General features: G+C 40.8%; 1 protein-coding gene and 1 long non-coding RNA gene across 9 annotated transcripts in view; one reads left to right on the top strand and one right to left on the bottom strand.

The window, feature by feature from the left end:
- Positions 1–923: 923 nt before the first annotated feature.
- LOC141568942 (uncharacterized) overlaps positions 924–16,403 on the bottom strand; it is a 27,519-nt gene continuing 12,039 nt past the window's right edge. The window contains exons 2-4 of the long non-coding RNA XR_012492285.2: positions 11,640–11,738; positions 2,552–2,647; positions 924–1,056 (exon numbers count right to left, since the gene is read on the bottom strand). This is a non-coding gene — a long non-coding RNA (uncharacterized LOC141568942). The remainder of the gene's footprint in view (positions 1,057–2,551; positions 2,648–11,639; positions 11,739–16,403) is intronic.
- Positions 1,782–16,403, top strand: part of STRADA (STE20 related adaptor alpha) — a 23,222-nt gene continuing 8,600 nt past the window's right edge. The window contains exons 1-5 of one of the 8 annotated variants that reach the window (XM_019732905.3): positions 1,784–1,920; positions 6,181–6,236; positions 7,951–8,008; positions 10,317–10,345; positions 16,052–16,154. In XM_019732905.3, the coding sequence (XP_019588464.1) occupies positions 6,225–6,236; positions 7,951–8,008; positions 10,317–10,345; positions 16,052–16,154 (202 nt within the window). In that variant the 5' untranslated portion in view covers positions 1,784–1,920; positions 6,181–6,224. Of the gene's footprint in view, positions 1,921–6,180; positions 6,534–7,950; positions 8,009–10,316; positions 10,346–16,051; positions 16,155–16,403 lie in introns of those variants that run through there. The other 7 variants (XM_019732904.3, XM_019732903.3, XM_019732908.3 and 4 more) reach the window with 7 other exon arrangements.

The raw sequence follows: 16,403 nt of genomic DNA, 5'->3' as shown, positions 1-16,403 counted from the left end.
AAGCTTGTAGGAGTTTGAGCCAAACTGATGACAATTGCTGGGAAGCAAAATCTCAAGGGATTAAGAAAATGCTCTGCAAAGGGGTGGTTTGCAGCTTATTTTATACATAGAATCAAAGGAGGTGGGTTACATGAAATCCATTAGTGGTAGATTACGGGTATGGGAGAAAGCAAAGCAGGGAAATCTCTGGGATTGGATACAAGTAAGTTGGAGAGACAGGTACCTCTTTTACATAGGAATTTTTTATGTTCATGCCATTTTATGTGGTTGTTTTCAGTCTCCTGAGCTTGCCAGGTTTAACCTGTGGCCCCTTTTCCATCCTCATCTAACTAAGCTTTTGTAGGCAGTCATGAAGACGGTGAGATCTTTCAGCCCCTTTGGTAGACTGATACCCAGCTAGAAAATAACACAGCTACTGGGCTATGAGAACAGATGGGAAGTACCTCCATGTTTAAATTACTCATTGTGGTGGCTGCATCAAGTTTGGTGTCTTTGCAGGCACTGACTTCTCTAGTACCCCCAACTCCAAAGACCACATGGGAAGAAGGTTTTTCCAAAAGAACATCACCAAGAATTTTACTTCAATTTCTGCTACTATCTTGCTTTGTCAATTTACCAAGTTTGCTGCTGAGAGAGGCATTGTATTTTGAGGATGAGAGAATAGTTAAGAGTAGTGCTTTGGAATGTTAAATCACTAGATAAGATCAAAGTGATGTATATAAAATTGAATGAGACCTTGAGGTGCAAATCGGTTTACTGGCAAAGTTCACATTCAGTCTCAAAGTCACATTTCTGTCCCTGTTTGGATGTAACTGAACTCCCCCACCTTGGAAGTTAGACCAGTATAAATCTGTGTCAAGGGTCAGAACTAGGAAGAGCGTGATGGTATATATCCAATTTTGGAACTACCTCCTCCATGGGCGCAGTAAGTCAGTGAATAAAAGGCAACTTCACAGAAGGGAGTCTTGCTCCATCACTTGATTGCTTCATCATTTCTCAAGTGCTGCCTGCCTTGGCTTAGGCTAGCTTTCCCATCAAGGCAAACCTTACAGGTTTCTGCAAACAAAACATGAGTTGCAAATGAGGAGTGACCCAGAAATGAAAAGATCCAGAAGGCTAAAAATGATAGTTACCATTAATTGAGCTATTTTCTTCCTTTTAGTAACCTGAAGTAGAGATAAATTGAGTTTCCCCTTAGCACTTGTCAGTTTGGTGCCGGAGAGGCCAAAGTGAGGGGCGTTTGAGATGTATTCAATGAAAAGAGCGCGATGGGTTTTTTCCCCATTGAAGTCCTACCACACGAAATGAAAATAAAATCCTCAGAGTAGCCAAGTCAGCAGCCAGTGTTGGTTAGCCTTACTCTAGTCCCCTTGACTCTTCATTATCGAAATCATCTACTTCCTTCCTGCTGCGGGGGCGAAGGCTCTGGGGAGTCCTTTTCGAACCCTGCAGTGCTCACCCACAAACTAGGTCTTTGGCTTCCACACACTTGGGGAAACGGGTCCCTTCTGTGGGAAACTGAATGCTGTCTGGTACGCGCTGCGCGGAATGAGAACTCAACACCCGCTGAACCGCAACCCCGCGCTGTCGCTGCTGGGTGCCCGCGGCAACCGAAGCGACAGGGAAAGTCAGGCGGAGCTTCCCCAACAGAGGGCCGAGAGGGCCGGGGCGGAGCTTCCCCATCGGGGAGGGGCGGGACGGGGCGGGGCGGGGCGGGGCGGGGCTCCCGGGGCGGGGCGGAGCTTCCTCACCCTCGCCGGGGCGGGGCGGAACTCTCCACCAGCTCTCCCGGGGTCCCTCTAACTGCGCATGGCACGTTGCGTACCTCCCCCCCAGCAACCGGCGGGGCTGCGGCGAGGTTATAAACTGAGGAGGCGGAGCTGAGACGGGGTCGGGACTTCGTGCTAACTCCAGGACCAGGTACCGGACTGGCGGGGCCGCCTGCTGCGCTCCAGGGATCAGTCCCTCCTCTCCCTGACGCCGATTTCATCTCCTCGGGGCGGGCCTTCGTCAGAGCGGCCATCCCGGCTCTCCCCTCTCGCCCTCCACGGCCCCCTTTTCACGCGAGTCCTCGATTCCCGCAATGAGGGGTTGCAGCCGGAAAGCAGAATAGGCTTGGGCCTGGCGGGGAGACCCAAGAGCGGAGTTGCTAGGCGGGAGAGGCAAGCTCCTGCTTTCCCGCCCCTTCTCCGCCACCACCCCCCAACTTCCAGGTGGCGTACCTGAGGCCCAGGTGTCAATTTGTCCTGCAGTAGCGAAGAGGCGGCACCTCCCAGTGCTTACTTCCCGCCCCCTTCCCATTCCCATCTCATCCCAGGCTGGACAGGCAGCGGGTCAAGCGCCCTTAAGGACAGAAACCTAGGTGACTCCGTGAATCAGACACAACAAAGAGCTCCTAACTGTCTTGTTTTCCAAGAATGTTTAAGTGCCCACAGATTTGGGGAGGAGATGGCGGGGGGAGGGGGTGTTGAGGGTAGGGAAGTGAACACGGGGGAAGGGGAGTGGTTAAATAAAATTGTTCAAGTTTTCAGGAGATGGGGAACTAACTTACTTGTCTAGACTTCTGCTTAGATATCCTTCATTTCCCAACTTGACTTCCCCCAAAGAGGATAAGCCTTTCGAATTGCTCCCTCTATTATTGTAGAATCTGTTCAAGTAGAACCATATTTCAGTACGTATTTGCGGCATAAGACAGACAATTCTTCGTTGACTGATTCATACTTTCTAGAGACACCCAAGACTGTTTTCTTGTCCCTGAGAGTAGAAGCAACCAAATCTTACCTGATTGCTTGTCTCAGGCCAGGAGACTATTCAGCCATTGCTATGCACCCAAAAGCTCGCCTTCCAGCCTGCTGATTTTCTCTCACCCTTTTCTCTTTCAGTGAACTTCCATCACTCTTATTGCTTTAGCTGCTAACTCCCAACACATAGCCATCTCTAACCTCTCTCTCGAGCATCAGTCTTAGCTTTTCTAACTGAATGCTATGTATATATTTCCACTCGGAATATATAACTGTTTTCTCAACTGCGATATGATTTAAAACTTTAAGCTCATCTTTCCACCAAAACCACTTCCACCTCTGAGCTTTCCTGTTTTGTGGTTGACACACTATTCTTTTCCCAGTTACTTGGAGACAAACACACACACACACATTGGAGTTGGATAAGGTAGTCTCTGGTATGGGACATTTTCAAGCAGACTAGATAACCTTATATCCAGGAGTTTGTAAAAGCTTTTCCTCTAAAGGGTAGAGTATGGGCTAGAGATATTACTGTGTCCTTACTAAATAAAGTTTCTTTGTTTTTCTCCCCTATCCATCTGTTTCTTAACATTCCCTCTGCCACAGGCTCTTATCACCAAAAATATGGTTTCACTCTAATTGTATTCTAATTGGCATTCCTTTCTCTGGGTTATTTCCGCGTCTCCTCCCCATCCCTTTGCAAATTAATACTCCTTCTGTGTTCCTTAGAACAGGGCTTCTGAAACGTTAGTCAATATGATGGTCCACAGATCAGCATTACCGTAATCTGGGAGCTTGTTAGAAGCACCAGGCCCCACTTGAGACCTTCTGAATCAAAATGCATTTTAACAAGATTCTCAAGTGATTTGCATGCACAATAAAGTTTGAGAGACACTACCTTATACCACTGTTTTGTGTTTGTCCCCTGTTCAAAACCTATTCAAAACCTACAGTGGCTTTCTATTGCCTGCTGAATAAAATCCATACTTGAGCATGCATTTAAGACCCGTTCATTGCTCTTATATATGTGGAGTTCTGCTTCTGTAACTGCTTCACGTTAACTGGAGAATATATGCAAAATGCTGACACACTCCTCAGCACATTTGGTCAGCGATTCATTACTGTGTGCCTACTATGTGGTAGGCACTATTTTAGAAACGGAGATACACCCGTGGAACAGACAAAGTAAGCACTAAATTATCAGTGGCTAATACTATTTCATGCTTGGAATTCCCACTTATAAGTCCTATTTGACATTCAAGCCCCACCCCTTCATGAAACGATCCAGGTCTACCCATTACAGTAATCTTCCCCTTCACTGAACTCCATGAGGAGTTGCCCATTTGTGCTTGTGTATCTCCAGACCTGCTGGATTAAAATTTTTGAAGGTGGGAGTTCAGATATCCATAGGTTTTTAGAACTACACGAGTTAATTTGAAACATATCCTGGTTTTGGAACCAATGGTTCAGATCATTAATGAAGCTGTAGATGTGGCAGCCTAGAGCCAGTTCTTAGGGCTCTCCAAATGGGCAGTTACATTAGTTTATGCAGTGTTTTGCAATTGGCTTTACTTTCTATTTCCAATATTTTCCCAGAGCATAGACAATTCTTTCTGTAGATAAAATTCATCTCTCGTCTACATTAATAGTCTCTTTCTCTTGTAGACTACATATGGATACGGACCTTGTTTCCTCTTAAATTTCTTTTGCGTATTATTAAACAGTGTATATTCTACTTTTTTTTTTTCAAATTCAATCTACATTTTTACTGTTTCATGGCAGGATACATGATTCTCAACACGGTGGGTAGGAGGCTTCTCTGAATTTCTCTGAAGCAGTTCTAAGGATTCCTAGAACTCTATGTACCGAATTAAGTCCCACCCCCATTGCTATATCACTACCATAACTCCTCACAAGCACACCTCAAAAAAAAAAGGGAAATATGGCAGGTTTTCTTTCTCGATTCTTCAAAAGCATTTCTGAGTACTTATTTTAGTCGTTTTACTTTTTAAATCAACTTGATTGAGATATAATTTACCTACAATAAAATACACCTATCTTAAGTGTAGTTTGTTGTGTTTTGCCAGAGAGAGTCATGCAACCATGACCCAGTTAAGATATAGAATATTTCTCTCACCCCTGAAAGGTTTCATCTCTTTGAAGTTGGTCCCTCTTCTCACCCTTGATCCCAGGGAACCAATGCTCTTTCTGTCACATTTTAACTTTTTCTAGAATTTCATGTAAATGGAAACAATATGTAGATTTGTGTGACTTCTTTCATTTAATGTGATATTGTTGCATCTACCATATTTCCCTGAAAATAAGACCAGGTCTTATACTAAATTTTGCTCCAAAAGACGCATTAGGGCTTATGTTCAGGGGATGTCATCTTGAAAAATCATGCTAGGGCTTATTTTCTGGGGAAACACAGTAGCAGGGCTTATTTTCTGGGGAAACACAGTAGCAGTCTTGTTTTTGGGGAAACACAGTAGCAGTAGTTTGTTCCTTTTTGTTGCTGAGTAGTATTCCACTGGTGTATATACCACATTTTGTTTATACACTTACCAGTTGGTAGACATTTGGATTGTTTCCAATTTGGGGCTATTGTGAATAATACTATCATGAACATTTATGTACAAGTCTATGTGAACGTATGTTTTCAATTATTTTTTTTTAGATTACCTAAGAGTAGCACTATTGGGTCATAAACGATTAAACTATTTTAACATTCCCACCAGCAATGTGTGAGAGTTCCAGTTGATTGATATCCTTGGCAACACGTGGTATTGCCACATGGCGAACCAAGGAAGTGAAAAAATGAGGCAATTATTAACTTTTGGGAAAAAATGGGTGTAGAGAAAGAAGACATGGTCATCTTTACCTACTGCCTCAGCTATGAAGCATGTTTGCATAGTCAAAGTAATGTAAATATGGATTATTGATTTAACCAAAAATTATGCCAGAACTATGTTGAAGGCAGGAAGGTAGAGTGCAGGGAGGTGATGCAGGGGCGCTTGGTCCTCATCTACCATGGTAGGAAGTTAGGTGAATGTCTAAAATGAATAAGTCATGGCCATATAAACATTCTTTAAGAATGGTGATAAAAAGGTTAAACAGCCAAAAGAATTAAAGGTAATTGCTTCTGGGAAAGGGTCAGTGGGGGGTTGGGCCAACAGAAATATAAAAAATTAAAGAAGAAAACCATATAATAATAAACTTTTCTTATAGAGATTGCAGTATTTCAGAATGTACTTGGCCTAAGTACATCTATGTTTATTGTCAAGGAAAGTTTCTCTAAACAAATCTTTAGTATCGAGCACTTTTTAGGTTTATAGTACAGTGCTTTGAATAGTGGACTTGTAGGAAGTTTTTGTTAATCAAAAGATACTTCTAAAAAAGGAGATTTGACTAACTCAACCTGTTTCTATCTTCCTTTTAGGTTTAAGTTTTTGAAATTGAAATAGGTCTACACATTAGGAACTCATGTCTTTTCTTGTAAGTAAACCAGAGCGAATTAGGGTGAGTGTTTCTATTCTTCTGGCTTTACTATTTTCATTTTCTGAAAAGTAATGTGTTTTGGCAGATACTGTAGGTGGTTTTTTATGTGATGCTCAGAATCATACAGAAGTGAGGGGTGTGGGAAGTGAGGCAGGTATTGCAGCCTCCACTCCTGAGAAAAGAGCTTGCAGGCAGAGGTTGACCAGACACACACAATACATCGCCCAGCTTGTCTGACAGAGAAGAAACAAGATGGCTTATTTCGTGACTATCAGTCATTCAACATTAAATGAGGTGAATGTGTAGATATGTAACTGCTAACGATCTGTCCTTTTCCTGTGTAATTTCAGTGAGTTTGTTTGTTTTAAAAATCTGTATCAAATTGTAATGATTGGAACACTTTCCCAAATATAGTCATAGGTTTTAATGGAAGACTTTTTAACCATGAAAAATTTTACACCTGAAAACTTCACCAGCTAAAATTACCTCAAGAACAAATGAAATACTGATGTTAGCTTCTTTACAAGCTTCCGTGATTTCATAAAAGAGTATCTTATTTCATTTATTATAAAGTACTTATTTTCTGAATGCAGTAGTAATTATTTTAAAAGTCTTATAATAATGTATAAGTCCTGTGAAACATTATGAACGTACCACTTTAAATATTAAAATGGCACAATTTGGGGTTTTTTTTTTAATATTTTGTGGTACAGTGCATGATTTTTTTATGTCAAGTTTTTAATTTACGGTGTTATTTGTTCTTTTAATTTGGAAAAAATTGACATAGAGAAGGACAGAGAATGATGTTATAGTTCCAATTCATAATCCATATTATGCAACTTATTTCTGAATGTTACCTAATCTTTTTTCTTACGTTTATGTATAAGAACAATTTATATTGGAAAGAGTAGACAACACTGTTAATTATGAGGAAAAACTGAATCTCTCCTTAGGCTGAACTCTGCCCCATGGAAACAATGTCCCCAAGCCAAACTTTAACACCAGTCCTTAAGTGAAATACAATCTTGATTCCATTGCTTTTAAATATGAGCTTCTTTTCTATTTCAACCTAGTCTGACTCAGGTGAAACCAGACCACTTACAGTCTGATGGAAATCCAATACCCATTTGAAATAGGCCAGTAAAGTGAACCATAGATTGTTCATGCTAGTTTGGGCCTTGTAAACTTGGTAAAAAAATGTAAGCAGTGATTCTTTAGAAATCCTAGTGGATGAAAGAACATGCAGCTTGCAGTTTCCTTTTCCAAACTAATAGAGCCTTGTGAAAAACCACTGTTTCTTCCCTGTTTTCTGTGTTGTGAATTCCAGTAATATTTTTCAAATTGGCATTCATGGTCCTAAGCTTCTGTAATAGACAGCTATGGAATGAGTAAGACAAAACCAAAAGGTAATTTTATGTATAGGAAGGACAAAAACATTCTTCATTATTAGGGCCAGTACTGTGTGTTTTTCGTCTTTCAGGTTTAAGAATCATTCATCAAATTAGGCAAAGAGGAATAGAGACGGGAATTAATCTATTGTTTTCAGTTGATTTAAATCCAAGATTCTTTTCAAAACTTTTCTGTAGTATCTTAACTGTACTGCATGATTCTGTTTTTGTAGTTGTGTTTTTGTTTGTCTGCCTAATGACTAATAGCTAATTTTTTGTGGCTTGGAAGAAATACTAATTCTCTTTGGGGTTTTCCTCTTTAGCGGTGGGTCTCGGAAAAGTTCATTGTTGAGGGCTTAAGAGATTTGGAACTATTTGGAGGTAAGTACAGTAATGGCATTTAGCCATCACTTCAGGGTAAATCGCACTACTCTTGTTGACAAAAGCAACTTATAGAAATTAGCAATTCTAAGGGCAAGTGTAAACTACAGTTGTTATATTTATTTGGCTCCTTTTTGAATCCATGGTTTCCCAAAGAGTTGAGGACTAATGTGGCAGTTGTCCTTGGCCTGTCTGGATTGTTAGAAAGCCAGTATGTACTTGAAGGCACACGTATTTCTTCTAAGTATTTGTCCAGTGGAAATACATATTCTTAAAGGGAAAATAAAAACTAAGGGTTTAAAAGTCTTTATCCTTGAAGATTTTAAAAATAAAATTATAGTCAGGACAAAGGCAGCAATGATATAAAAGTTCTGGTTTTACTGATTAATCGAGTTGAGTCATCTTTTCATGGTAGAAATTATGAGCCTTAAGAGAACTAAGGAAAAAAAATTGTCAAGACAAAAATATTCACTTCCGATTGGAAAAAAATACTGTTGATTTTAGAAGTAAAGTAGGTTTGCAACTTTGAGGTTTATCATGCCCAGGTATTCTCCTTTTGGCTGTTTTCAAATTGAGCCTGTTTGGGAACTGTGATCTTAACCTTCAGTAAATAAAATTGTTTTCTATAAAAATAATAGTAGTAGAGCCCCATTTTCTGTGCCTGGACCTCAAGATACTCTGTTTGGCACCTGTAGCTCAAGAAACAGGTTATCAGATTGAATGAGTTGGTTGACTGACCCAGAATACCCCCAGGTAGGCTTTAGTAATCGAAAACTCAAACTTGTTAGTTACTAGGTGGTACCTATTAATTTATTTTCTCTAATGCTGCTCAACAAACTTCTGGAGTAGTAGTATTCATGAATTCTGTCAGTGTTGTACTTTAGACAAATGAGAGTTTAGAAAAATGCTGAGTTATTTTTGTTTGAATTATAAAGAATAAAAATTAGGTGTACAACGGAGGAAAGGCTAATGGAACAAAAATACTATATCCTGATCCTATTCTCAAGTTCTTCCCATCATTATTGGGAATACAATGGTTTAAAAGTAAACATTGACATTGGAAATTGAGTTGGATGTCCAGTTTATAATTAGTTAAAAATGTGCCAGCACATGTGAATTAAACTAATGGATTTTGGTTTTAGTGTCTTGAGTGTAGGATCTCTGGCTATCTTTTGACAATTCCCTAGTCTCTGATCTGAGGGGATGAAGAAATTGTTCTGTGTATTGTTTACAGCTTGATGAAGTACATATTTCCAAGTTTTAAACAACTTGGAATTTGCCTTCTACTCTGGAAGATCGGGTTTGATTTCCTTTCATTTATTCACCTGGCTCTTACCCGTGACAGACTGTCTTAAACAACTGCTCCTGCCATTTGTGTACCAGAAAACTGATGTCCAAGACCAAAAAAAATCTTATTTTGATAAATTGAGGCTACTTGACTCTGCAGCCAGTGTCCTCTAGCAGTGCAGTTGGATGCTCTTAAATTGTAAATCCAATTTAAGATTTTTAGAAATGTATTCCAATACTTGACAGTTAAAAATCTTACTTTGATGATTTTTATCGCTTTTACAGAATGGAGAAAATCAAAGCACAGATACAGAAATTGTCCAACTTAAGAGCAGAAAGTTGTTTCAGTTGTCCTTCATTCCTTTTCACCAAGAGGAGCAGAGGGCCCCAAAGCTTTTGTTTTGTGTGCATTCAGAATAGCATGTGTCTGACTGGAGAACCAAGGGGGTCATAGTCCCATATATACATGTTGCTGTATTAAAACTTTTTTGCATATTTTCTAAAAACCTGTTTTCTAGTCTCTGCACTCCCTGGGGAATAGCCAACCATCACTAAAACTTTATAATGAATTGTTCATAGTATAAAACTCTGAACCCAGCCTGTTGGTGCAAAAGTAATTGCGGTTTTTGCAATTATTTTTAATCTTTTAAACCGCAATTACTTTTACACCAACCTAATAACATTGTGTGCTGATGAAAAGTAAATGTATGACCAGAATTAGAGCAGTTGAATTATGCTCAGCAAAGAATCCCCATAGAATAATAGCCTTGCCAAGTTTTTAAGAGCCATAGATTCATGTTTAAAACCCCACCCACCTGCAGCATTTTTACTGTGGATCTCTGTGTGTGTGTGTGTGTGTGTGTCTGTGTTTATATGTAGCACAGCAGGCACTTTTCGCTGTGATGACTCTTAAGTGGTTTCTATTAATAAATGTAGTCCTAAGTGCAATAATTGCTGTTCTGAATGTGCGTGTGTCTTCTACTCAAAAACAAAATGCCAACAATCAATTTCTCTACTCCAGAGCAGCCTCCGGGTGACACTCGGAGAAAAGTAAGTGACTTTCTAGGCCCTAGCACTATGGCTGTTGCATGGCAATGACCTCATGAAAATTTGTGTGTTTTGTTGGCTTATCATTTTAAGTTTGTGCTTCTCTGTCGTTGAGCTTTATGTGAAGTGTAATTCTTTTACCTGTGGAAATTCAGGTTTCACCCTGGAAAGATTTTGATGTGTAATTTGAAAACTGAAAAAGGCTTAGGCACTTTTTGTCTGTCCTGGGGATAAAGGTCTCCTCTCCTTCCTAACCTACCAATCACCCACCACCCCCGCCAAATAAAGGAAAAAGTTTCAACAATCACAAAGGTGGTTATTTTTTAGTGGCTAGTGATACTCAATTCTCCATCCTTAGTCTATTAATAATAGATTTCAGTCCACAGAGATGACACAGATCTCTGCCTAGATTATAAGGCAGAATCTCCAAAATCTTACCTTAAAAACAAAACCCCAAATCAAAAAGTTCAAAACAGAAAATGCATTTTTTTTAATTGGCAAAAGCTTCAAGACTCTTGCCCTGCTTCCTACTCTTCTAGTTTATTTTACCTAAGGAAATAACACCAGACACGCACAGTGTACCAAGCTATTTTTGATCATGTGAATCAGTGTCTTATAAAGACAGCGGGTAAGAAGCCTTTTCTAAATAGACTTCCTACTCTTTTCAGATGACAGGTATTTGCATCTTTGCAGGCAGCCCCTGGGTGAATGAAGGATGATGAGGTTGACTAGGAATTTCTCAGAGTAAAGCTTTGGCTGTGCTTAGATAGCCGGCTAGTCAGGAGTCCCTCTTTCTCAGATCCAAATATTTGCCAGTCAGGAGACCAAAAACGTGTAATATCAGTTTTCCAGAATACAATGCCAATTATATATCATTTTTATATTTTCACGGCTGTTGGTGTTATACCAAAAGTTATCCTGTGTGAAACCTGTGGGAGGTTGAATGTGTTTGTTTGGAAGCATTTCATATTACTGTCTTTGTGTGCTTTATTATATTTTGTTTTGAACTCCTTGAAACAATGTTTTCATTTTGTGGTCATTTCTGGGTATCAGTATTTTATGGATATCAGATATTATGTATTTTTCAAATGATTCAAAATGAATAAAATGCTTTCATAGTGTGGGAAACTGAGAAAAGGCTTTGATAAAATTAGTTTCTTTTTCTAGGCAATTTGAGATTATACATTGTACTAATAAAACTATACCATGCTGTGTTTAAAGAGAATGGACTAAATATTTCATTCTTTTCACCTGAATTTTTACCTTTTCTAAATCTGAAACAATACAATGAACTAACCTGCCTTTCTTGGGGCAGTATCAGAGCAGACCTCTTCTTTCAAAATATCACCTTTGTTTGTTTTCCTCAGTAAAGGTCGGTTTCTCTCTGAGTCCAGACCTATAAAACATCCACAAAGTAGAAAGCTGCCATTTTAGGACCATTTCCAGTGGGTTGGGGACAGAATGGTAGAGGGGCCGCAGCAACCACTAGACTAGTTCATTTCATGCAATTCAGATTGCCCAAGAACTCATATTCCAAGCTACCTAAAGAATTTCATTTTTTAAAATCTTTGAGTAGTTTTCTGTAGTCAACAGTGCAGTAGAAATATTTGTCAGATTATTAACTAATCACTTCAGTAGTTTAATGAATCATTCCCAACTTGGCTCAACAAGAGTATGTCTTTAGTGCGTAGCCTGGCAGACAGTATGTCTTATATGCACTCCTAGCAAGGAAGAGGGAACAGAGACAATAAAACAGTATCTAGCTGTAGTTTTTCCAAAGGGAGTTATTTAAAATGCATACAATAAATATTTTAATCTCAGAACTCCAGCTGTCTGTCATATTCAAATTAGAGAAACATTAAGGAGTTTGCCTGGAGATCAGAGGAGAGAAGACCTTCAAATACAAAGTAGCTCTAGATGTGTCCTCATGGGGGCCAAGTTGTTACCTGCTAAAAACTGCAGTATAGTACGTCCTCACTTAACGCTGTCGATAGGTTCTGTGACTAAGCGAAGTGACACGTAACGAAACCAGTTTCACCATAGGCTACATATAAACAAGAGTTAATTCCTACAGCATCTATCTCATCAACGTTATAACGAAACGATGTTGAACAAAATGATGTTACTCGAGAACCTGCTGTACTTTCTCACCTGCAGGTATCAGATTCTGATCTATAAAGTCCCCCTAGTGGATGTGTTGTGTGAGGGCCAGCATTTCCAGTGTAGACCATTACGTTGAACCCTGTCTCCAATGGAACTGGCTGGTATTATACATTGACTCTACTCTCCTCTTCAGCCCACGGGAATGACGAGACAACAGGCAGAAAACCCCCTCAGGTCAAACTGCTTATATGACTTTTCTTAAGTATGTGCCAGGATTGGTATAGACACTGGGGAATACATCAGTGAGCAAGATGGACAAGGTCCGTGCCCTCAAGGGGCCTGCATTCTAGTAGAGAAGACAGGCGATAGATAAGTAAACTGCACTGATACCTACTGAGAAGAAAGTCAAGCAAGATGACTAATAAAGTACCAGGAGCCTACGTTACTTTGGCTGGACAGAGTCTTCAGTGAATAAACGACATTTACGTTGAGACCTCAGTGATAAGGGGGAAACCGCCTTGAGAAAGTGGCAGGGGCAGGGGAGAAGTAGGGCAGGAGTGTCCCAAACAAGTAGGGCTGGAGCCTCAAAGGTTATGGGCCGGGGGAGGGTGGTATGAGATGAAGTCATAGAAGCAAGCAGTGGCCAGAGCACGTGGGTACTCCCAGGCCAGAGCACGTGGGTACTCCCAGGCCAGAGTATGTGGGTACTCCCAGGCCAGAGCACGTGGGTACTCCCAGGCCAGAGCACGTGGGTACTCCCAGGCCAGAGTATGTGGGTACTCCCAGGCCAGAGCACGTGGGTACTCCCAGGCCAGAGTAGGGAGCTGGGTCTGAAAGCAACCCCGTGGGTTTGTATTAACTGGTGACACTGTTTTTATTGAGGAGTAAATTAGGACTTGAGAACACAGGATCTGCAGAGCAAGAATAGGTGCAGGGGCTTGCAGCAGGTATAAGGGTCAAGAAGATGGGACTCTTTAAGATGAACTTAGCATGCAGCTTGTAAATGCTAAATGATGGGGCGTCGCCAGTCTAGAGTTCTTGGTTAAAGCTTTGTGCTCCATTTGGCCCCTTGGTCATGTAGCTCCCACCTGGCTGAGACACCTGTGAGGCATGTAGTAACCCGTATAAGATAGTTTCCAGAAGCTACAGTGGTTATTAAATGATCTTAGAATTTGTTTCCAGAGCATTTGAAAACACAGACAAGTATAAAAACCCAAATCAAACCAACCTTAAGTATTGATCAAGCTCTGCTTAGGATTCTCTGTTTTCTCTGTTCCGTCTTATTTGTTGAGCAGGAGAGTGACCAAAAAGTAGACAGTGAAAGATGGAAGAAAAGAATAGGATTCCCATTTATTGAATACCTGTGATCCACCAGGCAGCGCTCGCTCTTTATGTATTTTATCTCATTTAATGGTAACAACACTCCTATGAAGTGAGAATTATTCCACTGATGAGATAACGGGAGAACCCAAGAGGTTAGAGTGATTTGTTCAAGGTCACAGAACATGTGATAGACCTGAGCTCAAGTTCTGCCTCTGTCTGGCCCCTAAGCCTCTGGTCTTCACATTACACCATACATTTTCCTTAAAATAGTCCTTCCCGAAATTTAACAGATGTTAAGCACAAAAGGTTACTCTGGACACGTATCTTTGGTAAATGCTAGGTTAAACAAAGCTGAACAAGTCCCTTACTACAGAACTCGAAGCCTTTAATATGCAAGTACACCTTGTGATTCTCCATGAGAGTACACTGCATTTTCTAACTTAATCAGACACGTAAACTTTTTTCATGCATTTACTGCCAGTTTCAGTGTTCTCTGGGGCCTAGTTTGGGGAAATCCTGCATTAAAACAACTCTATACAAAAATGAATAGGAGACAGAAAGAAGCATTTCACCTTGGAGAAAACCCAAACGGCCAACAAATATATGAAAAGGTGCTCGACGTCATTAACCACCAGGGAGATGTAAATCAAAGTCACAATGAGATTGGCCAAAATTAAGTCTGAGTACACCAAGTTTGGGGAAAAGATGGATCAATGAGAGCATACCTATCTATATATTGCTGGTGGGAGTACAAATTGGTATAGCCAGTTTGGAAAACAATTTGGCATTATCTCGTAAAGTCAATTGTTCGTATACTCTGTGACGTAGCAGTTCCACTCCGGGTTTAAGCTTTAGAGTAACTTACATATATGCATCAGGAGACACATTTAAACATGTTTCTAATAGCACAGGTCGGAATAGCAGAACAAAAACAATCTGAAAAGTCCATCACTATTGGAATGGTGATATGTTCACAATGAATATTATACAACATGGGGGTACAACATGGCTAAATAAAACAGTATGGATGAATCTTAGAAATATAAAAATTGATTCAATTAGAAATACGATTTGCTGACAAAACTTAATCTTGCTTGACTAAGTTGTCTTATTGTCACTAAGTGGTATGAGAGGCAGAACCCCACTTGGTTTCTTTCCCCATTGGCAAAGCATCAATTGTTTTAAAACCAGATGTGCTTGAAACATCAGGGATTCCCAACAAGGTGGTACGACCACGTCGGAATGTTCTCAGCTCACACTCTGCTGGTTAGTACTGAGCCAAGAGCCTTTCATGTGTTCACAAAGACCCTTTCCTGACTAGAGGTCAGGTTCATGAATGCAACATGTGAAATGTGAGCTGGCCTAAGATTCTCCATTTCAGTTAGACACACATCCAAAGAAAGAGGATCCAAAAGAAAGAAAAATACTCAGAAAGAAAACTACACAGTCCCTAAGTCATACAAATAAATTTAGGTCTGGAAGAAGGACACTGGGCCTATTAAACTGAAGGAAGAGCTGTTGGTCTGCCATGTATTTTGCTGGGCACTTTCCTTCAGGACCTCAAAAGCCAGAAGTGTGATGCCCACATCCTAAATGGCTGGTATCTAGCTTTGTCTGCAGCACGAATGGGCAGGAGTGAGGCAGCGGTCACTTTGGCTCCCTGGGATGATGGCTGAGACCTGACAGCTCTGTTCCTCATCTACAGCCCAGTGTGTTGGCTGTTTTCTTGCTTCCCTTGGAAATGTCAGAGAATGATTGGTCTGGGGTCTTGGTTTGCCAAATGTAGCTTATGGCCACATTTTCCCTATAGCAAGATTCAGCATTTGACCTTTGGGATCTTGTAGGTAGGACCTTAAAAGTAGAACTCTAGCGTAGCAAGAAATGCAAGAGAACCCTCCACCTCTCCGTCCCCATTCTCTTTGCTAAACATGCCTTCTCCGGACAGGCTTTCCCCAAGTAAGAATTGCCTCGTTTTTAGCAAATGAGCCAGTTGTGGGAAAGGACAAGCAAATCAACAATTGCCTGGAACCGGCCCTTGTCCCTCACCCATTTGTAGACGGCGCTGACACTTCCTTGCTCTGATACTAGTGCTATTACCACATTGAACACCTGATGTTTTACTTTACATTTCTCATTAAAGAATGCTGGCCCTAGTTCTTTGCCCCCGAGTCAGAATTTCCGTTTGTTTCGATGCCAGTCTCCTCGTGGGTCTGAATTACCACCTCCACACTCCCATCCCACCCCCAATTTTCTCTCACTAACCTATTTTTCTTTTTTCTTTAGACCAATGAGGCGAGCTCAGAGTCGATAGCGTCCTTCTCTAAGCAGGAGATCATGAGTAGCTTCCTGCCGGAGGGAGGCTGTTATGAGCTCCTCACCATCATAGGTAATGGCCAGGGCTGTCGTGACTTTCATGCTCCCAGGGACCCCTGCGGCTCTCCCAGCATGTCCACAGGAATATGTATCAGAGGCTGTCAGCTAGTTACAGGAATAGTGGCGACAGGACTGGCTTCTGTGGGACTCTGCCGCTTTCCTTCCAAGTATGGGAAAGAGATGATGTTATCAGGAAAGGATCTCTTTTGCAATTTTTTTCTTTTTGTTAACACTTCTGGTGTCCTGGGCCATAGTCAGTCCA

Source organism: Rhinolophus sinicus, chromosome 12 (genome assembly GCF_057876585.1).
Source record: "Rhinolophus sinicus isolate RSI-liver-muscle chromosome 12, RSI-T2T, whole genome shotgun sequence".
Classification (NCBI taxonomy): domain Eukaryota; kingdom Metazoa; phylum Chordata; class Mammalia; order Chiroptera; family Rhinolophidae; genus Rhinolophus; species Rhinolophus sinicus.
The sequence above is the reverse complement of the archived record's forward strand: the minus strand, read 5'-3'. Positions and strand labels throughout refer to the sequence as shown.